A 24,238-nucleotide genomic window follows, 5' to 3' on the forward strand; every position below is an offset into this window, starting at 1 on the left:
TTTCCAACCCTTCTCGCAAGTATCCAATCTTTAATCCCTGAACCCTTTGAACAATGTCAGCGCCAAAAGGAACGTTCTCAGCCCTCAAAGCTGGCGAAACTGTCGTCAAGCTTCCTCATCCCTACCAGACCGAGTTTGCGATCGAAAAAGTCTCGGCACAGCCTGACACGAATGCGCCAGCCTATAAACTTGTCCAGAAAGCTCCTGGATCTGACAAGCGTTTGCCATTTGATCTTTACAACGATGGCCTCGTCTTCTCAGACCCAATTGATCTGAAGTCGAGTGAGCTTCCACCTCAATCCAACAACAGTCCTTGGGCTCGGGCACGCCGTTCACCATGTGTTACCATTCATTGGGCTGGCACCGAGGCGCCAGGCTTGGGTCAAGTCTGGCTACTTGCATATGCACTTTTCACTTTGAGAACAACAGTGGAATCATATCGGCTGGAATTACATGGAGCTGGGGCCGCTATTCTGGGCCAACAACTCACAGCAGTGTTGCTTGCCATTGACCACCCTCTCAAGGGCCGAGAGAAGCGCCAAACTTCCAACAAGACTGACGAGAGCCTCGTCCTTGTCTTGCGAAGTACCTTTTGGCAAGGCGCTGGATCGCCATTTGGACCTCGACCTGTTTGGTGTCCAGAAGAATCGCCTTCTTCTCTGCCCGCCTCGACCCCTCTTGGATCATTCCCTTTGACTCCTTTACACAACACAACGACAATCACAGTCGCTGGAGATCCTGACGATCCCGAGAGAGTTCAGCAGTCATGGCACCCAGTCAGACCAGCCAAGCCCGCGCCTGGGGCTATTGTTTACAGCCGATGGATTCCTCATCTCAATGAGACCTTCTCCATGGTGTCAGTCGATCATAATGATACCGAGCACGTACAACTCTTTCATGAATGGCAGAACGATCCTCGTGTTTCCCAAGGATGGAGCCAGACTGGAACGTTGGAGCAACACCAGGAGTATTTGCGTCAGGTGCATGATGATCCGCATGTAATTGCGCTTCTAGCCAAGTGGGATGATATCCACTTTGCGTATTTCGAGGTCTATTGGGCCAAGGTATGTTCACGTATGTCTTTCTTTTTGCTACTTTTCTGACGATGTCGTTTAATAGGAGGATCGGCTGGGTGGCTACTTCAACGCTGGTGACTTCGATCGCGGTCGACATTCCCTTGTAGGTGACGTGCGATTCCGCGGGCCACATCGTGTGTCGGCGTGGTGGAGCAGCTTGATGCACTACCTCTATCTCGACGACCCGCGTACTATGTATGTTGTTGGTGAGTCTCAGGAGACCAACACAACTATTGTTATGTATGACTTCGTGCATGGCTCAGGCCTAGACAAACTTGTCGATCTGCCGCATCAGCGCAGCGCTTTCGTCCGATCGTCGCGAGAGCGCTTCTTCCAGCTGTGTCCACTGGCAGACAACGAGAAGGTTGTTGCTGGCACAAAGCTTGGTCTTGTGCCTAAGCTATGAGTGTCGAACAAGATATGACGGCGGACATGATAGGTTTATAGTAAATACTGGTACCTTAGTTTGAGATATTCGGGGCAGCAATAAAAAGTTCATGCTTGCTTAGATCACATGTCTTGAGATGTGCTAATCTCAAATTACCTACCTATGTATGCTTGGGATGGAAAGAGTTGCCTGCAAGGTAAGGTTGGGTTTTTGTGTGCATAATAATTAGTAGGTAAGGACTGACGAGAAACAAAACGGCAGGTGTTGGGTGTCTGACCAGCTACCTACTGGTACTTTCCATTTATATCTATAATAGCCTTTTCTCATATTTCCTTCGGTTCTAAACTTTTATCTTCCAAACTTCAAGTTGATAATAATCGCATCACGCTTCAAAACATACGCATCATCTAATCCATCGCTTGAACTCGATCAGTCCTGTCCACTAACTTAGTGTCTACTCCACACTACAGCTTCGCAGCTACCTCATGCTTTCGGAGAAGCTCATCGCCCAGCTTAGCCATCTCGAACTTACGCACTTTACCACTTCCTGTCAGAGGAACCGTTGCAGGAACATCGCCATCGCCCAGCCAGAAGACGTGTGCAGGCGATTTATGGCCACCGAGCCTCTTGCGACACCAGTCCCTGATCTCCTCGAATTGGGGCTTCTGGTGGCCTTCAGCCAACTCAACAAACGCGCCTACGACTTCACCATAATGCTTGTTCTTAAGGCCGACGACAATGGCACGTGTTATAGCAGGATGATCCATCAGACGCTCCTCAATTTCGAGCGGGTAGATGTTCTCACCACCTGTTGAAGCGGGGTTAGTCAAGCATTCCGTACTGCCAAGCCTGATGTACTTGACTCACCTCTGATGATAATATCCTTAAAGCGCCCAGTAATCGAACAGTACCCATTTTCGTCGAAAACAGCTTCATCACCAGTATGCAGCCATAGGACACCAGCAGCATCGCGGATCATAGTCTCGTTGGTCTTCTCTGAGTTGTTCCAGTAACCAGCCTGTAGCTGGTAACCGCCAATACAAAGTTCACCACGCTCACCGACAGGTACAATATTGCCATCACGGTCAACGATCTTGGCCTTTGCATGAGGCATCAAAGTACCGACAGTCGTCAATCGTGTGTCAATGGAATCGTCAGTGAAGGCATTGAAGCATGTTGGGGAAGCCTCCGTCAAGCCGTAACTGCTAGTGAACTCTGTCATTCCGAAACGGTTTACCAAGAGTTCCATAAGGTACCGAGGAACAGGTGCACCAGCAATGATACCAGTACGCAGATTGTCGCAGTTGAAGTTCTCGGGCCATTTTGCTTGAAAAAGCGAGTCAAACATGGCTGGAACACCATGAACGGCAGTGCATTGTTCATCAGAAATAGCCTTGAGCGTTGCGTCAATATCGAAGACCTCCGCCGGATACACGATTTTACCGCCGTGAGTGACAACAGCAAGAAGACCGAGCACCAGGCCAAAGCAATGGAACAGCGGTGGAGGGCAGCACAAAACATCCGCAGGACCAAGCCGCATGCGATCACCAATAAAGCGTGAATTATTTACCAGGTTGCTATAAATTCGTTAGCTTAGAGGTCGAAAAGTCGGCATCGCACCAAGCTAACACATTGCTCAGAGGAATTCATGGGTCACTTACTGGTGGGTGAGCATTGCAGCTTTGGGCAATCCTGTCGTTCCGCTTGTGAATTGAAGATTGACCACTTGATGAGGAAGCACCTTGGTCATGGCTTGATACAGTCTTTGGTGGTTTCGCCTGCGACCAGCATTCACCAATTCGTCATAGGTCTGGTATTTACCAGACTCATCTCCTCTTAGCATCACGACCATGGGGGCTGTCTTCTTATTCTCAAGCTGCTGCAGTAGCTGCGTCTGGTCGAGTCTTCCGATCCTTGGTGTTGTGAAGAAAATTTTGCTGTCAGAAAACTTCAACCCATACATCGCTTCAGTTGGTGTGTATGTGTTATTCAGGATGACAAGGATAGCACCGATTTTGGCCACCGCGAAGAAGACAGCCGCATATTGTTCACAGTTGCCTGCCATGATGGCAACACGATCGCCAACTCCAATTCCCATGTTCAATAACGATTGCGCCAGAGATGAGCTTTGTTGGCTGAGCTCATTGTATGTCCAGCGGGCGCCAGTCCAGGGAATCACCAGACATTCTTGGTTGCCGTGTTGATATGTCTGAAGCTCAAGAAGCTCACCCAACGTCAAATCAACCAGTGGAGGATCGACGGGGCCCTCAAGGATAGAGAGCTTCTGTTGTTGCCGCGATGGAGCGGAAGGTATATTCGTAGTTTCGGTCGCCATGATGAGTGTGGATGAAGTTTGGAACTGACAAAATCACATGGGAACTTGGGAGAAACACGACGAGATCTGTAAAGAAAGCAGTCCCCGAGAGAGAAAAACAGCAGTAGATGCTGATCAAGGGTTCTCCCTTGCAATAATATGCATTCTCAAGCTCAAACAGACGCTATCAACCTGTACGTCCGTATTAACCCGCCATGATGTCCTGCCCCACCATCAGTGCCGTACTCCGTTCAGGCCCATGCTCCTGGATGGGGGTGACGCCAATTACGGAATCAAGTGCGTGTATAAGGAGCCAAGCAGAGCGGAAATAGACCAGGGCCGAACCGGTGCGGCAATTTTATGAGTGTTTGGTGGTGTCCAGATGGACGCCGTCTCACACTAGACATTGCCAGTTGCATCATCGCTCGCCATCATCCATTGGCGAAGTCGTCTGGAGTTTGGTGGACTCATCATCAAGGATTCCTGCTCGAGCTTCCACGCTCGTGTCAAAGTGATCAACTGCAACCTTGTGTCTCCCCTCACCCATGTTTGCAAGGGCATGGTCTCGGGTGACAAAGAACCGGGACCCTGGGGATGGTTCAGTCCTGACGGAGCTTCTATTCAGTTCCTACGCCATCCACGCACCTTTTGTGGCCACTTGCATTACTTCATCGCGTCAGGACTACTGTCCCATTTCATCGCCCTAACCCTGCGCTTGCCCCATCAAGCCCAGGCCAGCGCGAGACCAAGTTTTTTTCTAGCGGCTTCTTTTGCGTCAAGTATCTAATCTGATGATCAGATAAGATGAGTTGCCCCTCATCAGTTGTGCAGGGCTAAAGCCGGAGCTTTCTACGTCCACACCCCGTCCCGAGATCGGCTAAGAGAAGAAAATTTTTTATCTGATCGATATGGACACTCGTGAAGTTCCATCCACTTTCCGGACACCCCAGAGCGAGTACTGAAAAGTAAGCGGGACGTACGAGGCTTTGAAGGGTCGTTGTGATATACCGGTAGTCCCAAGACTTGACAAAGAAGCATAAGTAGTCAGGCAGTTGAATGGCCTAATAGTCGCCATCAATGCCACTAACCTAGGTAATTTGGTCACTTTTGGTTCTGCATCACACTAATAATCGAAAGCCCAATGCCGCGTTGGGGTCAATTATCTTCAGCCCAGAAAGACAAAACTTGGAGGGGTCTGGCGAAAGCTTTGCGACCAAAGGATACACTGAACGCCTCACAATCAGTCATTCACAGTGCTTGCGACAAGCTTCAGCCCCAACATAGGCTCCCATTTTGTTACAACACCGATCCGGTCCCATAAGGCTATATGTACAAGTCAAAGCATATGACTTTCTAACTCTCTGATGGTGGAACGATTATGCTTAATAATGTGCCATGGACATAGGACCTGTTTAAACTCAGTTGCTAATTGGCGCATAGTCTAGTCGTTGACAGTCATACCAAATGAGTGCAAAGGCCTCCTTGTTTTGAAGGGAACGAACCTTCTGCGCTGATGAGAGGCTCCGTAATTCTTTCGCTTGGACGGTTGAGTTTCGTGGAGTTCTGCCATATGACAACATGCCCTGCCCGTTCCGATGAATAATCGATAGTGTCTTCTATGGTGGCGCGTCATGTCGCTCATGACAACTACTCTGCAGACTTAATCAAAGAGGCGAGTTGCGGTTCTGTGGCCCGCCGAAATTAATTCCTCGAATGTGACTAGGAAAGACTGTAGTTCACTGGAGAGTATCAATGCCCTCCATTGTTGATGTGTATAGGTACCAATTCGCAATTCTCGCAAGGGGTCCTAACCCTCCATCATGAGATGGTGATTAAAGATAAGGCTCAAATCCAGCGCTGAAACTAGTAACAAGCCTCGGTATATTTAATCGAGTTCTAGAACTCAAGTTCGACGGCTGATGCTTCGGTCTTTCACGTCCGATGTCAGCTGTCATGATATGGACATCTCATGAGAAGGTGAGAATTTTACCCAATACAGGCACAATTCGCCGTTGTTTTTGAATAAGTCTTGGCGGCATTATCTCGTACTTCTCTATTTGCTTAACATTTTGTTGGGGACTTGTTATAGCGTTCAATGATGCTTCTCATAAGTGCCATCATGTAGGATGTGAGAAAACACGCGCATGGGGCACTACGACTCGACAAGATATTCACAAATATGATCTTCTGGTTTAGTAATCAGCTTCATTTCATTTCTTTGAACCAGTTTTCGGTACCACTACGTGCTTCTGATTTGAGTATCCCCCAATGCCCTGTCATGATGGGTGAAGGTCGTAGCAACATCAACACTAAGACAAGGATGTTATAAGGGGGGCGATGATCTGGCAGTAATAGACACTCCGAGTCAAAATGGAGTATCAGCCGTATCTTTACTTGCCAATAAAACATTCTTTCACAAAATGGTATATATTTCTCTAAATCACGAGGCTTGTGGTCTACAGAGTTATCATGTCATCCCGTACCAGTAATCACCTCTTAAACTACACTCATACATAGTTTCAATCTCACTGGTTCTTAACTTACATATGTCCAAATTTTGGTACTTAGACTATTAATCACTTCGGCTGTTACTCCTTGTTCGTGAGGATGCAATTGTGAGACAGGCCGGCAGCGTATATCGATCATCATTGCTTCACGAACAAAGGAGCATATGACGAAACAAGCTCTAAGATTAGTGACGTGGCACGGCAGTCATAATGACGAGGCCGTTGTTCCTGAGATCTTAAAAGGCTGTCTGAAGCACTATCCAAGGACGGACTCTAGAGCCGACGATAGATTTTGGCTTCTTGCAGAGACCTCTGCTTCAAATATTCCGAGCAGTATAATTAAATTCAAGCCTATAATGTAGATCTGAATGATAATATCCTGTACCGGACAGTCCAGCAAGACATTGCACAAGATATAATATACTTTGACCAGCCACCATCCGTGTTGAGAATACCATCGGAAAGAAGTTGCAGAACCAGAACTAACACTTACCACATGCCTTATAGACTCCTTTGGCCTTTCCTCTAGGAGATTTCGGTCAAAAGTCGGATACTGCTTTGTTTATTTCATCCCAAGAAATCATACACGTCGACAATCATCGCCAGGTATTACGAACCCGGTGTAAGCAAATCGCCATACTGATCTGATTTATGCAGCCTAAGTAAAGACGACACTTGAAGACTTCTGAGGTAATATTCACTAGCCAATATACTACCATCAACTGCGAATTACCGGGTATCATCACGAGCTGTGAGCTCAGCAGAGTCATATTGAACTTGATGCGCTAGAATACGATTAGCAATACTATTTAAGATAGAGAAACAAACACGATTGCTTCTATGCATTGCTAGAGAAGCGCGCTAGTTCTTATAACGTTTCTGGATTATCATGACTTGTTCCATGTCCAGAGGCCACCAGCAGTATCAGTACATATAGTCACATGTTAAGCTTATACAAGTATTGAACTAAAACTACTTCAAGCTCCTGGCTCTTCAATACTTGTTATCAGAACTTCTTGGCCGGGGGCTACGTGAAGATCGACTGTTGGAGTTAGTCTATGATGGAAGCGTCGAAAGGTCTAGGTTAAGTTGTTTGCCCATGGTGCAAAAATAGAGACAATCCACAATCCGACCTTCGACAACCTGACTCAGACATTTGAAGGCATCATATTTAATAAGACAAAGAGTAAAGAGAGGTAAAAGAACGGCCAAGTTGAGCTTGGTGTGAGAGGAGGTAACCCAAGGTTAAATAACCTACTTCCTTTCCCATAGTCTTGAAATATGAGACTGAAAGTTATTAGAGCGTATTGATATCCAAGATATATTTTACCTACCCACGCCAAATCACTGTTAGACACAGTTGGATAGTCTCTGGACTATAAGGTAGGCATCCTCATACGGTTGTAGTCCGGCAAATTTAGCGATGCTGATGTTAGCCTCGATGTTGTTTTCAAAACGTAAGGCAGCTACGTCTTGATTTGCAGTCAAGTATTCCAACCTAGAGTGTGCGTACTTGAGCTTAAAATACATATGATTTGATAACCAAGCAAGGAGGTGCTGAAATAAAGCCGACACCCGATAAATGCAGACATTCCGTTGAGATACTCTTCACATTCGAGTATCTTGTTGAAGGGGAGGATATATTACTAAGATCATGACCAGACATATCAGCTCTGAGATAGTCAAAGAGAATGAATAGACGCGGTCATCGAAAGAAATGATGTTGCCGATCAGATACCAAATACTGCGAGATGCATTCTGTGTAACTCTCTCACCAAGCTCACACCATTCAGTGACGCAAATTTAGGAGTGGAATAGTCGGTCATCTTTTGACATCTATGCTCCCATGAAAGAAAAATACTCTTCCCCAGACACAAGTCTCGGTTTCTGCTATTCTTTGAAACTCTGCCCGAGTTCAGAGGCGGCCTGTTCTTTATATCAGCCTCTGACCCTGCCATCCAGGGATGGATTTTTGATATTCCAATTCACCGCAGTACAGCCTCACGATACTAGCCCATCGGACCAGCGTCTTCAGCTTCCGTTGGCCCCTCGCTACACGATATTGTCAATACTAGACTCATAGGAACGATCTCTATCTACCAAAGACTTCTAAACTCTTCAAAGTCAATGTGCAGCCGCCCCGATGATATGTGATCGACAGGGTGAGCAACTCACATGACAGGTACGGAACCAGCCGTCATCTTATTTGGGCCTTACAATGACAGTCTAACTAGTAGTTATTAGTCTACAGAGGTACCATTGAAACTCTGTCAAGACAATCAAAACTCAATTCAGCTGACGGCATGTGATACTCTTCCACACGACCAACTGTGGCGTTAACACTAAGTAAACCATCACCTCCTATTACATCACGACAGCAGCAAGACAATGATACTATCACTAAGCTCAGTGAACAGCGGGCGAGAAGTAATACCAAGTTGAAGAATACAGTTATAGCAAAGTTAATTAGCATGGACGCAATGCTTGGATCAAGAGGTATCAAAATGCAGGCTTCCCCTCAGCTGCCCCAAGAGACTCCAATATGGAGACAAATCCATGCCCAAAAACTCCCTATACCAGCATGACCAGGTCATGGCGGCAAACAAAAAATAAAGATAACTAGACCAGAATACACAACACATTTCCTTCCCTACATGGTATACCAAGTCAGAAAGCGAGAGCCCATATATAAGCGCCATGCGTCAACCGTAATGATAGTCCTCCTGGTTTTTATCATAATCATGAATTCGTAACGAGACAGCCTCATTTAGGGGTCTCTGTCCCTTCTCCAATGCCGAGGGCTCTAACAAGGCTGCGGCGAATGCCCTTGCCGCTTGTCGAATCGTCCTTGTCGCGACCCAGCAGGCCAAAGCTCATGCGACGTACAGTACTGCCCGCGTTCTCTGAGGGGTTTGAAGGCTTCTTAGGTTTCTTCTTCTTGGCGACAGGAGCGGGAGCCATTGTCGGTCGCGGGGGCCACTCGCCATCTCGCTTCCAGCCAGTAACGCAAGCTCGAAGCATATCGGACAAATTAATCGGGCACGAGGGTTGAAGGCTGTGGATGATGACTTTGTCGTAGAGACTGAGATATACAGAAGGTGTGATGGATGCACGCAGAGGGTTATTGGGAGGTAGGAGAGGTGGGGGAAGAGGAAGCAGGACCTCGATGGGATAATTTCGGCTGTCGGGAGGTGTCGACGGCGTGGTGTCTTTAGATCGAGCATTGCGAAGCTCGTCGCTTCTCGCGAGTGATGAATTGTCTGACGCGTCACTGACTTGCGGTGGCAAAGTAGACGCAGTTGTCGAGGCAGGAGGAGATGTTGACATGGAGCGACGGAAGAAGAATCGACGAGGAGATAGTGGTGACACAGCAGGGGGCGTTGCAGGCTTGGCCCGAACGCGGACAGTTCGTGCGCCCGTCCATGCATTTCGCCGCGCTTCAAAACAGGCAAGTCCTTCGTTCCATTCCATTTCCTTGCGAACTGCTCTCCTTCGCTTGGCGCGCTTGCCCTGAACCACAGCTTGGACACTGGAGCCCACGTTGTTGGGGTTGTCAAAGCGGAAAGGTGATCGCGAAGGTCCAGGCTCGTCCTCATCATCAGAAAGGTCTGAGGCCCAGTCTAGACGGGTGCGAAAGTTGACTAAATCTTCAGAGACAGTACTGTACGTGGACTCGGCATCGCTGCCGTCTTCGTTATCTGAAGACTCAGGTTCATCGACTTGGTAGCCATCATCCTCGCGCGTCTCATCCTGGACAGACTTTGTCGGTTCTGTGACATCGAGACTGGTGACAGCCTCAATTGCATCACGCGTTTCAGATGCAGTGTCGACAACAGCGACGTCGCCCTCAAGTAGTGGGGGTTCGACAACGCGAGAAGGCCATGGGAACTCCCAATCGTTCTTGACTTTGGCGTCGAGGTATCTCTTCACTGCTTCCTTCTGCTTCACCTTGTCCTTGCTGAGAAGGTCTGCATGTTCCTCGCCGTACCAATCTGGGGTATTAGTTGGCAGCGGTGTCGGCAATTGGACCGAGTGGTGACGGAGCTTAGCGATGGGTGATCGCGGGCTCTTGTAAATATCCGAGAATATCATATTTGAAGATGTGCTTGCCCGGGCTTCGGTGGCCCTCGAGGCAAGCTGAGCAGTGTTTGTTGGCGATTGTTTTGAAGAGCCCAATGGCAATGCAGGCGACTCAGTAATTGGAGTTGTGGTAGCGGGTGTAGTATCGGTGGCGGCAATTGTCGAGCGAGAATGCGGGGGAGCGGATGCGACCTGAAGTAGAGGGTGGATGTTGGTTGGGGAGGATGATGTGATATCTCGAGCTGGCGATTGTGGTCGGCTATGTTGGTGTTGTTGCTCTGGTCCTTGATCTGGATCACTTGTCTTTGCGACTGGATTAAATTATTAGATGATCGTTCTCGACAGGCAAAGACAAAATGCAAAGTTTGACAAGGCAAAATTTAACAAGGGCGAGAAAAAGCAGCAGCCAACAATTCTGAAGGAAAAAAGGGCGGATGTGTGCGTGTGGACGTGGACGTGGTACAGCACACTTGGGGGGAGCCAAAGGGCATGGTTTATATGGAAGCAGGCGGTAGTATTGTTTGAGCGGAGGTGGCGTTGGAAGGGAAGATCAAGTTAAGGTAAAGCGCTATTGACAGGGCTCGCATGGGTCATTTTTGAGTACTAGCGATGGTCCGAGTCGTTCTCGATGCGACTGACACGCTGCGGCTCCTTGTCCGATTGAAGAGGATGTGTCTCCTTATATGACGATGTGTTGTCGCTTAAGGAGCGGCATGTATGTATGTACGGTACAGTATGTAACGCGGGGAACAGGGAGTTGAAGAGCCAAGGCACTGCAATTTATGATCGAAGCCAAGCCTGGGAAAAGAGCAAGGCAAGGCCCAATTGAAGAGTTGTAACAGGAGGAGGGAGGCAAAAGACTTGGGTTGCTTGGCTCACCAGGACATGATCGGCAGCGGATCCCCAGAAACTAGAGCCGCAGTGGTAGCGTGCGTGGAGTGGATTGGAGGTGTAATGCAATGCAAAGCAAGACAGGAAAGGAATCGACAGGAATTAACGTGAGACAGATGAAGGGGAGAGTGAAGAAGAGACAAGAATAATTAGACTTGTAAGGTAAGTAACTCGAGTCAATGTCTAACAAGCCAGATTCCGAATTAAAATCAAGGACTAGGTTGTCTGACGGATGGGATACACCAAAAGCTTGGATACTTTGGAGGTCCTAGTCCCTGCATCTCCAGGCTCTGGGCACTTCAATCTAGCGGTGATCGCTCGTGTGCGTGCAGCCGTGACCCTTGCATGGACGGCCGACTGAGCGAGACGAGTCAAAAGATGGGGTAAGGCTTGGGTAAGGTTTTGAGTTTGTGTGCGTGTGTGTGTGTGTGTGTGCTGACCGAGAATAGCAGGCGGTGTTGGCCGAGAAGAGAACAGAAGAAAGGCGAACAGGTAACGTATGGTAGAGAGACAAAGAGAGAAAGAGAGAAAAAGAGAAAGAAAGTGATCAACTTACCACTGCCGATATCGACATTCGATGATAGTGTAGGTGCTGCAGTTGTAAACGACTGATGACGGTCGGAGCCGACGCAAGATGCTTGTTCACCACCAGCGCCAGAGCCAAAGCCAGAGCCAGAGCCAGGCGTTTTAAGCGGAGAAGGCGACATTGGATGGCTGAAGACCTAGGAAGGCTGATGAAGAAGGACAAGTCTCAGTCGCTGTCTCTCTCTGTATGTAGGCGTCGAAGGGGTCTGCAGGGCAGGGGTCCCAGTCCAGAACTGAAACGATTGACAGAGTTTTTTTTCTTTCTGGTTTTGGTTTTTGGGGGCCTCAAGGTTCTGCTATTCGTACCGGTTCTGGCTCTGGCTGGTTCTGGTTCTGGTTTTCGTTCTGGACCGGTTTACGGGTGGTCTGGTCTAGTCAAGTGCCTCTCGTTGCAGCAGCCAAGAAATACCTCACGCAAGCCAAATATCAGGCTATGATAATTCCGAGGCACGGACGTAACGTGCACCCGGAATGTGGGAAAAGAATGCAACAGCTTCTGGTCGAGTGTGCGTGCGTGCGTGTAGTGACAATGACAATGACTGAGTGAGGTTTGTGCGACAAATTTTGACGGCAAACCTGAGGTTCCACGCGTGGTCACCCTAGACCCTGGGCTCCCCTAGAATTCAGCGCCAGTGCCTTTGAGTGAGCCTGTGCGACAGCCCGAAAATGATTTGCTTGGGTTGCAATTGGAAGAGACCGCTTTGGCTAGAGGTGGGATCTAATGATCCTTGTCCTAACACGGGCGGGAACATACATACAGAAATGTATTGATACCTAAAATAAACGGGAGGGTATAGGTAGGTTCGGTTCGCGCTTGTTTCCGACGGGTAAACGATGCATCCATCCATCATCACATCACATTTGGCCATTTTCGTATTGTTTTTGTCTTGCTTTTTTACATGTGAAAGAAGAGGCAGTGGATCAAATGTCGCGTGACTGTGGATAAACTCTCCCTTCGCGATCGATGCCCGCACATTCGCTTACCTGTAGGTATGTACCAACAGCTGGAGCTTGACCTACCTCCTAGCCCAGTAAATGGAGACTAGATAAGCTAGGGGGGGGAATAAAAAACGAGACTGGATTTGGTGGTAGATCGGTGGATTTTGGTGTAAGCCAGTCTCGTTTAATTTTTCCCCCCGAGGGTAAGGTACCTAAGTTGAGGTAAATTTCAGGCTACAACTGGGGAATAGCGGGGGATGAAGGAATCACCAGCCACGGGGCAATCAGGCCTGAAGTTGGAAAAGCTGGAGCGGGCAATTGATCTTTCTCATTGGCCGACAAGAGTCAGCCGCCCAACTTTGACACTCGATGCCCTGGACTGTTGATGCACGTGGACACATCATGGCAGTCAGTCAGTCAGTCACCTGCCTACCTCACCTTTACATATCAGATATCAACAATCATACGTACATCCTACCTAGGTACCGAGTCCGAGTATGCAGATATTGCATTGCTTGAGAAAACAAGAAACTCGAGAATAGCGGATATATCGCGGCAAATGGATCTGTATCTATCCCCCATGGCCCGCTCGCCGTTTTTCGCTCAACTTTAACTTCCATTCGTACCCCGGTTAGTCTACCTTAGGTACCTCCATCATGCCATGTCAAGTAAGGCAAGTTCAAGTGACGTAGACACCGTTCAAATGATATGGTAACGTAAGTTAGATATGCAGGTAAATGCAATGTCAGACCATTACCATTTAATAAATAAATAGCCGCCTATTGCGGTTGCTAACTAGGTAACTGTCAACCAACGACGTTACCAGCTATGATAATACATCTCTCTCACGTCAATCAGTTTGTTTCCAAAAAGTCTAAACGCCTTCACTAGAGGCAGCACAAACCCTTTTGATCGCTGACCTGAGTGACCTCTATTGGAAATGGGAATAATGAAATACATGCAAGGTTCTGTCATATGTACCCATAGGTAAACAGAGGAGCACGGTCGGTAGGCATGAAGAAGGTAAGTAATGCAATAACTATAGGACCTCGAGTTAAATAGTAGATGTTCTGCTTCGCAAGAGATTGATGGGCCGAGAGTGCACATCAAAACACCATACTGAGCACGCCACCAACCATTACGAAGCTACAAAGGGCTTCAGTGCGAGAGATTGTAACACATCACGATGCCAAGATCCGTTCAAAGCCGGGGGTTCTTTATTTTTATGTTCGTTTTTTTGTATTTCATTTTTTCCATATCTCCAAAAAAAAAGAAAAAGAAAACCACCATCCAAACCATGAACCAAACATCCTTCTTCATCCTTGGGCTCGGCCCCTAGCTGATCATTTATTCATTCTTCATCCTGTACATCCACCGCAAGCAACATCATTCTCATCTTTCTCGCTCTCCTCTCATGACTCGTACTTTACTGCTGCTCGCCAGGGCCAAAGCGGACCTTGCACTGGGGCAACGCGAGTTGTGGGATAGGGGCCTTCTTGGTGCGAGCCTTCTTCTTGGGCGCGGCACTGGCATCCTCATCCGCCTTGCGCTTGTTGTGCCCAGTCTTGGTGGTATTGGCTGCAGCTGTGGGTGTGGGTGTGGTTGTGGTTGTGGTTGTGGAAGTGAAAGGAGGAAGAGTTGTGGTTGTTGTCTGGTTCAATACAGCTGGGTTCAGGAATTCTCCCTCGGAAGCTGCATTAGTGGTGTTGCCTTGGCCCTGGGACTGCTAGTCGGGGTTAAAGACATTGTCCACATCACCAAACAGGTTGTCATTAAGGTCTTGAGGGTGGAACTCGGGGCCCTGTGGAAGTTGGAAAGGGGCATCTTGAGTCTCTTGAGATGCTACAACGGGAGAGTACGGCATCTGTGCAAGGCTCACATTGGGTGCGGCAAGTGGCCAGTTTGAGGCAGGTCCAGTAGCGCTAGAAGAGTTGAAGTCCGAGCAGCCAGTAACAGGGAACATGGTGTTGTCGTTGCCAGCAGTAGCGTTGGGGTCCTGAAGATTGCTTTCAGGAATGGCTTGAAGACTGGCGAAGATATCCGGAGGGACGTCATTCTCAAAGGCCGGAATATCAGCTGGAGACATGTCTTCGGTCACTCCCACGGTCTGCCTGTTCACGGCATTGACGTCGATAGAAGGGTCTGTTATGGCAATCAGAAGAAGAATGCTACGATCAGTGCGGTTTAGCTCGCCACCAGCTCGGAACTTCTCAATGAGGGCAGCGCGGGTAGCGTCCAAGTCTCGGTTGTATGCGTTGGGGATGTCAACAATTTGGACTCTCATGTCGGTCTGCTCGGGAGGAGGTCGATCGAGCTCGTTGGAGACTTTGCGCAGCTGGGTGCCTTGTTCATCATCTTGGAGAAGCATGGGGATCTCGTCAATTGGCTCAGACAAAGTGTCATTGTGTCCGAGAGACACCTCAGGTTGGCAAATCTTGAAAATGTCCGGATAGGGCACAGACATGGAAGGGTCGACAGTGTGGGGTGTAGAATCATCTCCAGAATGAGCAGCAAGCCATGTGGAAACAGGAAGAAGACAGTGATCATCGGTCATGGCAGCGCCAGAATCAGAGACGGGAGTCGATGGGGGATGGGAAGAGCCAGATTGTGTGGGGGAGAATTGAGCAAAAGGCTCAGTATCGAAATACAAGTTCTCATCAAGGGTATTTCCAACGTCAACAAGCACGGGATCGAGGTCAGCAGGAATCTCAAGGCTGTGATCGCTAACGTTGGTAAAGTCCTCAGCGGGCTGCATGGCGCTATATTCCGATGGATTGAAAGCTTGGGAAGTGTAGTCGTTGCCAGGGAGGTTAGCCGTGGGTTGTTCGTAGGTGGTCTGAGAAGTGAAGCTGTTCTCGCGAAGAAACTGAAGAGTCGAATCACCGCCAGCGGCAAGTGGTTGAGTGTTGCCAGCAGTGGATGACTGGGTAAGGTCACTGTCAAGGACAGCTTGGGGAGCGAAAGAGGTCGTCAAAGCTTGCTGATTGAAGACATCGCCGCGAGTAAATTGCGTAGGTAGGGCAGTGTTGCTCTGGATATTGAAGGGGTCCATGGAATGTTGAGGGATAGGACCGTTGTTGAGAGAGGGCTGAACGCCGAGAGTAGTGGCAAGGTGAGCATCGCCAGCGACTTTGGGAGTAGAAGTTGCTTTTGTTGTTGTTGTAGTAGTAGTCTTGCGTCGCTTCTTGTTGACAATGGTCTCGGATGGGGTTTTGAGAACTCTAGTCTTGGATTTCCTGTTCCTCTTTGCAGACTTTGAGGTTTGGATCGGCTCACCAGTCCTGGCAGCTTCATCCATAGCATTCTTTTTCTCCGCCCGAATCTCTGCGAGCAATCTATTGATCTCTGCGGTGTCTATTTCCTTGGGTCCGGGGAGGTAGTAGACTATCAAACATGGTCAGTATTGGTGACTCGCACAATAACAGCGAAGAACGAAGTGAGGATAAAAGGCTTACTGTTGTAGCGATCACCTTGGGGTGTGATAGGCAAGCCGTTTTCATCGCGAACCAATCGAGGGTCTTCGGGGTCGATGCGAACGACGCGGCGTTTGCTGGGAAAGACTTGCTCGCCCTTGTCCTCGGCCTCGCGAAGCTTCTTTTCCTTTTGATTTATCTTCTCGGGTCCATCAGAGCGCCGAGGAGCAAAGATACCAGGAGCATAGACACGCTTCTTGGACCAATCCTCGATCGGCGAAAAGCCATTTGAAGACGCTGGGGTAGAAGGCTCCTCTGCTGAAGAGCCCTGGGTAGGAGAAGTTTGGGAAGCGGATGGCTGATCACCGAACAAGTCTGGGATGACGACCTCGAGAGCAACATCACCAAGGAAGTCTTGGAGTTTGTGTTGAGGGGGAAGAGGAACATGAGGAGGTTTGACATCCTGGGGTAGAAGACGTGTACGAGGGTTCGTTGCGAGGTCGGTGTTCATCACACCTGGGATCTGAGTCAAGGAGCTGTCCCTCTGATTCGCACGGGAACCTTGCTCAGTCATGGATTCTGGGTTGGCACTCGGGGCCGGAACAGTCTGAATGGTGGTACCGCCCTGAGAACCAGAGGACTGAGTAGTTGGAGAGGCAACAGTAGGAGACTGGACCGCAACATGCTCATTTGTAGAGGTCTGTGCGATGGGAGACTGGATAGAAAGGGACTGTGCAGCGGAGTCTAGGGCAGCAGGTGTTCCAGGAGTAGACGCACGAGGGCTAGGAACCTGAGTGGTTGAGGTCTGCTGCATCTGAAGAGCTGGTCCGTGTTGGGAGTTGGACTGGGCAGAGGACCCAGACTGTCGCATCATCATGCTGTCGATGATGGCTTGTTGCTGATTGATGCGCATCTCCATCTGCTGCATATGCGCGTGCATCTGAGGAGTCATGTTGGGCATAGAGACGGTACTCTGCTGAGGTGCAGGGCTGTTCTGAGCGGGAGTGGAGGATGCAGTGGCCCGAAGACTAGACATGTTCTGAACGAAACCCTGGCCCTGTCCCTGAGAATCGCTCATGGTAGAAGCTTGGGTGTTGCTCATGAAGGGAGTCTGAGCATTTCCCATGGGAGGAGTAGGAAAGAAAGGAGGTTGCATGCTCAGGTCGCTCATGGAAGGCATCAGAGAATTTCCCATGAACGAGTTCTGCATGTTGCCAAGGAACTGGTTCTGGCTGTTGAACATGACGGGGGTCTGAGACTGAGTGAAGCTCTCAAAGCTGGGGTTGCCCGAGGCCACGCTGGGAGTAGAAGAGGAGTTCTGGGCCCAGTGAGGGTTAAAATGATGAGTTCCAACCACCATGGGGCTGCCAGAGTTGGCGTTGTTGTTTGTATCATCAGAAGGAGAAGTGAAACCACCAATCATCTGGTTCTGCTGCATCTGACCGAGGCCATTCTGATTCTGCTACAAAGGCAATGTTAGAATTGAAAATCAAGGGGAAATTGAAGGAGCGCAGGTTTACCATGAACTGAGCGAACTGCTGCTGCTGCTGCTGCTGAAGGTTGTTGAACTGGAATGCATTTCCGTTCTGTTCCATGAAAAGCTGGTTCTGCTGCTGCGAATAGTGTCAGTTCCTTTTCATCTCATTTCCAGTGCATGTGTGTATCATATGCGGAGAGACGACGACTTACCTGTTGAGCAGCTCCTTGCTGTGTGTTTCCCTGGGCCATATTGGCCATGTTGGGTTGACAAGAGAACATTGTAAAAATCGCGACTTCAAGATGGCGAAGTATATCTCGAGAATGCTGCTGGTTGTAAGATGCTTCGAGCGATCTTGGAGCAGAGTCAGTGATTGTGAAGTAGCTGAGAGCTGAAGCTGAAGCTGAGATAAAAGAATCAAGACTGCTAAGCAGATAAGACTCGAGGATTATGTATGACGAGGAGGATATCTCGATGAATCAAGTGGTATGGGAAAAGTAGAGAAGATAGAGTTGTCGCGAAGAGAGCTGGCTGGTTGAATCTCCACGACGCTCAAAGCCTCTCAAGTCTGTGTATTCTCACGAGAAGAAACAAGATTCGACAGATGAAGCGAAGACTGAAGAGCGTAGAAGTGAAGCTGATATCAGATTGTTGGAAGATGCCGCGAAGCTGAAGCTGTGTGCACGAGATCTGAAGATGGGTGAGGAGAGAAAAAAGAAGAGTAGAGCAAGTCAGAGGTGAAAAGCTTTTCAATATATTCAAGTCCGAACCTCGGCGCTACTAAAGTGCTTGCATATTTGAATAAGCGTGGAGGAGTTGGCAGTGCAAACGGCCGTCGAGAGCTGTCAAGGCCTACATAATGGCGTTTAGCTAGCCCGACAGCTGTCAACACTTGCACATGTTTCTTGGTTCTCTCTAAGCCTCTGAGATAGTTACTTGTCGGTGGCCGTGTCCCTCCTGATGCTATGACATCGTGCTTCTGCTCTTAAAGTAGTATCGTGAGGTTGACAGCCTCGGTGTTGCTGAGTTTCGCGCGTACGAGGTTTTATACTACGAGGCGTCACTCCATGCCAAAATACTATGACCAGATCTACTCCTTTTATCTCGTAATCAGAGATCATTCATCTTGGCCTTGTCAATAGACAAGATACTTTGCAGGTATCTCGGCTCATTGGTGTTGAGTTGCTCCTCATTGTGCCGGCACTTACACTGCCCTCAGCTATTGGCCCGCCCTTTGATATTGTCGGCTAACGGCAACGCTCTGAGCTATTGTTCCTATGATCAATAGAACTGTTCGAGATGGCCCTAGCTTCTGGGATGTGGGCCCGAGTTGCTGAGGGCTTCGCATGCCAAATCGTTGCTACCTGTAGTCTTGTCTGCATATCATTGTATCGAACGGCGACACTGCAAACGCGGAAGAGGCAGTACGAGGCTCCGCATAATGAGCCCCTAAGCCCAGGATATCTCCTGTAACCGACGAGGCAACTTCAGATAATCGTCTATACAAAATCACCACGAGTTTACGAGACTCTGCGTTGTGGTTTGGCGGTACAGTGTCAGCGGCTGGCAAGCATAGAGACGCCATTCACTAGCAACCTAGGTACGAACAGGTCAGCCCCCCTCCCCCCTGCCTGCCCACGGCCGTCATCGGCGCACATCGATAAGAGCTTGCATATCCATTGCGTGTTGGGTCAACTTATATAGAGTGGTTGCAGGAATGCTAGTGGGGTTGGATGAACGGTCCAAAGCCAAGTAATATTATCTATGTGTATCCGTACGGCCAAGGCAAAAAAAGACCACGCAACGATCCCCTTTGAATTCTTCTTGAAAATCACGTTTTGATATTCCAAATAGACCAACTGAACTATGACTTGCACAGGTGCTCAAAGGGCATCGAACTACCAGGAAGGAGTTGGCATTTAATAAGCACACGATAACGCCTCCTTAAGCAACTTCCTGGACCATCTTACCCGGTGCTAGTTTAGATGAAGGCTTGAAAACCTGACCGGCCGGGCTGTCAAGCATCTCTTCTGTCACTGCCACTCGAACTCCAGTTTTGTTGCTGACCCACCGAACGAAGACGGGATCAGGCTTGTTTGAGTCTTCTAGACCGCCTGCGCCAGCAGCTGCAGCCTTGCGGTTGACCTTGGGTGCTTGCTTTTTGAGGAGCTTGTTAATCGTTTCCATCTGTAATCTAGGGTCAGCACATAGTCACACTTTCTGCTTAATTCAATTTTGAGGCTACCTTGACTTCCTCATTTCGCTTTTCACTCAAGTTGCGGCGTCGCCGGGCCATCTCCTGTCGACGCATGGACAATTCCTCAGCTGTAAAAACCTTCTTCGCTTGTACCTCTGCCAACATGGATTAGTATTACAAGTGTAAGCACAAGTACTAGACTCACCGTCTGACAACTTCATGTACTGATGCGCGTTGTCATCTTCAAATCGAGCTCGTTGCCGCTTTGTCATTTTGGTGAGATCGATAGACTCGTCTGGGTTGCCATCGCCGTCGTCATCTTCGTCGTCATCGTCGCCTCCATCGCCTCCTTCGCCTTCATCATCTTCTTCCTCCTCCTCATCTTCTTCGTCTTCGTCATCCTCGTCTCCTTCTTGGCCTGCGACCTCAATCTCCTCGCCTTCAGCGTCCTCATCACCATCGTCAGCCATGGTCTCATCACCAAAACCCATAGTCTCGTCTCCAGCGTCGCTATCAGCGGGGTCACTAAGCTCGTCGTCGTCGTCGTCGTCATCCTGAATGACCTTGGCAGCCGATGCTCGAGGTGCTGGCTTGGACCGGACTGGTTTGGAAACAGTGATGGTTGGGGGAGCTAGATCCATATCGATGTCTCCCTCGGCATCCTCCTCACCCTCAGCGTCAACATCCATCTCATCGTCATCATCATCCTCCACCTCAATCTCTGCCTCCTCTTCCTCTTCTTCATCTTCATCGGGGCTTGAATCAACCACATAACTTTTCTTAGCTCCTCGGTTCCGCTTTCCGGATACAATTTCTCCGCCTTCAAAGCCACGCTCCCCGCGTGTAGCCTGTCGTAGTTTGTTGGAAGGAAGTTTGACAGTCAAACTCAAATGACGATCGCCACCTGGTGACGAGGTATCATCTCGGGAGACGGACACGCCTGAGGCGCGACCAGAGCGTCGTGACGACATGCTCCTTTCGCTTCTTTCTGGAGAGTCAGCCCATCTGGCATGAACAGAAATGACTTCATTGGCCTTGGTGGCCGCTGAGCGACGTGGACGCGAACTCATGATGATAGATGCCCGCACTGGCGGGGCCTGGGGGGATGGTAGAAACAAGATAAGGAAAGTGGGAAATAATTAGTGGTATGCGAAGTGAAGGGTGGGTTGTATTTGTATCAGGATAGAGTTCAAGGAGTCTTGGGGTCCCAGCGAAGATCGCGAAAACTTAAATATGTCAAGTCAAATGAGTTGGATGACAGAAAAAAAGGGAAAGTGATCGGAAGACAAGTTTGCAGGTTTTTGGTGTTGACAAGGCTGAAATAAGCTCAATTCGTTGGGGCAAGCACGACGGAAGTGAGACAGCAGGAGCAGGAGCAGGAGCAGGAGCAGGAGCCAAGAGCCACCGAAGAAGGGATTGGCTGGAAAGAACAGACAGGGCCAAGGCAGGGCAAAAAGGGCAAGTACGGCTCGGATGTTGGTGGCGATTGCCGTTGGCGAGATAGGATAGGACAGGATACTTTAGTAGGTAAGTACCTAGGCTGGAGTCTGGGCTTTTGTAGTGTAAGGTACCTAGGTAAGGTAGTGTCGGTGACGCTTCATTGGTGTAAAGACGACTTGAGCTTGAAGCTTGAAGGATGCGAGGATGCGAAGCTGAAGATAAACCGCCAACTAATGCAATTTATCCTGCAACCAGTCAATCCGATCAATCAATCAATCGGCCAACCAACCACCAAGGACTGACTACCCAGGTAACTACGTGAGACCTCTCTCGTCTGTGAATACCGCTGAATCAGGGATTCCTATAAGCGGGATCATGCACGTGGCTGAGGATCATCGGCCAGTCCTAATCCTATGGTAGCCCAGACAAACTGCCGACATCAGAGGCCAAGACAGAATAGCTTAGGGGAGAAGCTTATCCTCGTCGGTTCCATTGAGAGAATTGGGTGACAGCCACGGAAAGGATTACAGAGACGGACGGAATTGGTGGGTTTTGCTTGCTGCGACCAAACAAAGGGAGAGACAACCAAGAGGAAAGGAAAATTCACAACTCACCTGTTACAGATTTTGAGTGCCTTGTTCTTGCAAGGTCACACCACACCAGCTTGTCGCCTATTGACTTTCACTTGCCTGCTCTGTGGACGGCCAGCAGTTGGTAGTTGGGTTTTAGCCGCTTCCTATCGCTTCACCCCGAACAGGGTCTGACTGGGCCAAGAGCTGGAGACTTGAGCGCAACCGCTACTCCCAGGGCACAAGCACGCCAGTTGTTTAACTTGTTGGGACCGACAGGTGACGCAATACGAGGCTCGTGAGACGAGCGCCGTTACACGTTGTTGCTGTGTCCTGCTTCTGGCTGTAGAATTGCCTGCCGCGATGAGATTGGCTGATAGGAGATGATGGCGCTGAATCTTTTTTTTGGCGCAAGAACTTGATGGCGCGATTCCGACGTCCTGAGAAGAACGTGAAAGGGTAGTGAGGATGAGGTTTGTAACTACTGAGAAGCCTAGGCGTTCACCGAGGTCCCTGATGGCACAGGCGATCTTTGACTTGAGATATTGTCTGGAATTGATGCTCTCAGGTGAATGCGCGTTCTGGTCGTGCTACCGTTTAGCACGATCCCGTTTTATTTCCAGTAACAGCTCCAGTATTAAACGGAGTGGCTACCGTTACGTACCTCACTGCCAGTCCGGCTTGCCCAATGGCATCAATACTTATTAACACGGTTTTCTTTTTTTCTGGGTCTCTTGATTAGAAAGAAGGTTTTGCGAGGGACATTTAAGCAAATGTATATTTCTTATTGAATAACATGGCTTGATGACAATACTCCAATATCATACTCACATAAGGTACCTAAGTACACAATCAGATAAGGTAGGTTAGTACTGTTTGCTCCCCATAAGAAACCCCAGACTCATGAGGTTGAGGTGAAGCAGCCTAATAAGGTTAGTAGGTACCTTATACTCCACCGTTATCGGTATCAGTATCGGCAGGAGTACCGAGGCATGTGCCTGCCTACCTCGCCGAACCTTGCCAACGCCTCGGAAACCACAAACATTTCCTTTCCATCGACTACCTACCTAGGTTATTAATTCAACGTCTCTGTTCGATCTTCCAGTCTCGTAACCAGTCGCGTGACACTATCAAACATGAGCGACTCGGATTCTAATCCCGCCATCCCAGCCTGGCAGAAGGTGCAATCCGATGAGATCGATAGCCAAAACACCGAACCGTCCGCGAACAGCTCAACATCACAGGTTGATGCGCCAGCAGCAGAAGTAACAGCAGAAGAGACATCACAGCCGGAAATTGTCACAGACGGTCAAGAAAGACTCGAGGTTGCGAGACGCTTTCTCGAAAATGACGCTGTGCGGCACGCGCCTCACGAGAAGAAGGTCGAGTTCTTGAAGTCCAAAGGCATTGACGAAGCCGAGATACACGCGCTTCTTGTTCAAGACGATTCCACAACAGAGACAGAGGTTTCTGCTACTTCTTATCTTGCGCCCATGTACTACGCTGACAATCTCAAGGCGCCAATCCCAGGAACAACCAGTTCTTACGCTCCGACACCCACCGAAACTCTTCCTCCAACACCAGCTTCCCATCCGCCAGTCGACCGACCCCCAGTCGTCACATACCCTGAATTCCTTGCAAAGGCACCCCGCCCTCCCCCTCTCGTCACAAAGGAGCGTCTTTTCAACGCCCTTTACGCAGTCACTGGCCTCTCCACCTTCATCTATGGCACAAGTCGCTACGTTATTCGTCCTATGGTTGATAGTCAGGCCGAAGCCCGTACAGATTTCCACGATCTGACCTCGCGAAAACTCGATGCCCTCGTCGCAAAGCTTGAAAAGACCGTTTCCGAGGTTCCCCCCAAGAAACCCATCGCCACAGTCGAGGAGGAGAGCGATGCCGAAGACCCTACGGAGATGTTCCACAGGGACATGGGCACTCAAACCACATTCCCCATAAGCTCTGTGACAGCTATGACAGACTCCAATAATAACGAGTCAGCTGCCAAACATAACACGAATCAACTGGGTAGTTTGAACAAGATTCTTTCTGGCCTGAAGGATGAGTACCGTTCCCAGAGCGAAGGCATGGATAAGATCAAAACTGCTGTTGATATGCTAAGGGATGACCTCGACACAATGACATATACTGCGTACCCAGATCACAGTACTGGCTATGACCTGTACGGCCGATCACGCAAGCCCGAGCCGGATGACGAAATCCGCAAGGTGCGGGATAACATCCGGCGTGTGAAGGGAGTCTTGCTGAGTACGAGAAACTTCCCTGCCTCGGCAAGATGATTTATTTCTGAATCCAGGCTATAAACATGGCCATTAATATCATCTATGTCGCTCTCGGAAAA

General features: G+C 49.2%; 6 protein-coding genes across 6 annotated transcripts; 2 read left to right on the plus strand and 4 right to left on the minus strand.

Moving 5' to 3' along the window:
• Positions 1-53: 53 nt before the first annotated feature.
• On the plus strand, positions 54-1,482 carry FTJAE_8841 (uncharacterized protein; the record flags this gene model as incomplete). The annotated part of the gene is made up of 2 exons (XM_037355700.1): positions 54-1,064; positions 1,120-1,482. 2 exons carry the CDS (start codon positions 54-56, stop codon positions 1,480-1,482), a joined length of 1,374 nt encoding a protein of 457 aa, XP_037204074.1.
• Positions 1,483-1,928: 446 nt separating this feature from the next.
• Positions 1,929-3,799, minus strand: FTJAE_8842 (long-chain acyl synthetase; the record flags this gene model as incomplete). The annotated part of the gene is made up of 3 exons (XM_037355701.1): positions 1,929-2,272; positions 2,332-3,041; positions 3,126-3,799. The coding sequence occupies 3 exons, from the start codon at positions 3,797-3,799 to the stop codon at positions 1,929-1,931; spliced, it is 1,728 nt and encodes a 575-aa protein (XP_037204075.1).
• A 5,249-nt stretch (positions 3,800-9,048) lies between these two features.
• FTJAE_8843 (atrophin-1) lies at positions 9,049-11,963 on the minus strand (the record flags this gene model as incomplete). Its single annotated transcript, XM_037355702.1, has 2 exons — positions 9,049-10,676; positions 11,813-11,963. 2 exons carry the CDS (start codon positions 11,961-11,963, stop codon positions 9,049-9,051), a joined length of 1,779 nt encoding a protein of 592 aa, XP_037204076.1.
• Positions 11,964-14,206: 2,243 nt separating this feature from the next.
• FTJAE_8844 (uncharacterized protein) lies at positions 14,207-17,930 on the minus strand (the record flags this gene model as incomplete). Its single annotated transcript, XM_037355703.1, has 5 exons — positions 14,207-14,472; positions 14,539-16,164; positions 16,236-17,655; positions 17,714-17,806; positions 17,883-17,930. 5 exons carry the CDS (start codon positions 17,928-17,930, stop codon positions 14,207-14,209), a joined length of 3,453 nt encoding a protein of 1,150 aa, XP_037204077.1.
• Positions 17,931-19,614: 1,684 nt separating this feature from the next.
• On the minus strand, positions 19,615-20,937 carry FTJAE_8845 (uncharacterized protein; the record flags this gene model as incomplete). The annotated part of the gene is made up of 3 exons (XM_037355704.1): positions 19,615-19,857; positions 19,916-20,022; positions 20,073-20,937. 3 exons carry the CDS (start codon positions 20,935-20,937, stop codon positions 19,615-19,617), a joined length of 1,215 nt encoding a protein of 404 aa, XP_037204078.1.
• Positions 20,938-23,012: 2,075 nt separating this feature from the next.
• Positions 23,013-24,176, plus strand: FTJAE_8846 (peroxin 14 17; the record flags this gene model as incomplete). Its single annotated transcript, XM_037355705.1, has 1 exon — positions 23,013-24,176. One exon carries the CDS (start codon positions 23,013-23,015, stop codon positions 24,174-24,176), a length of 1,164 nt encoding a protein of 387 aa, XP_037204079.1.
• Between the last annotated feature and the right edge of the window lie 62 nt (positions 24,177-24,238).

The sequence above is a fragment of the Fusarium tjaetaba genome (genome assembly GCF_013396195.1).
Source record: "Fusarium tjaetaba strain NRRL 66243 chromosome Unknown NRRL66243_c0000196, whole genome shotgun sequence".
NCBI classification, from domain to species: Eukaryota; Fungi; Ascomycota; class Sordariomycetes; order Hypocreales; family Nectriaceae; genus Fusarium; species Fusarium tjaetaba.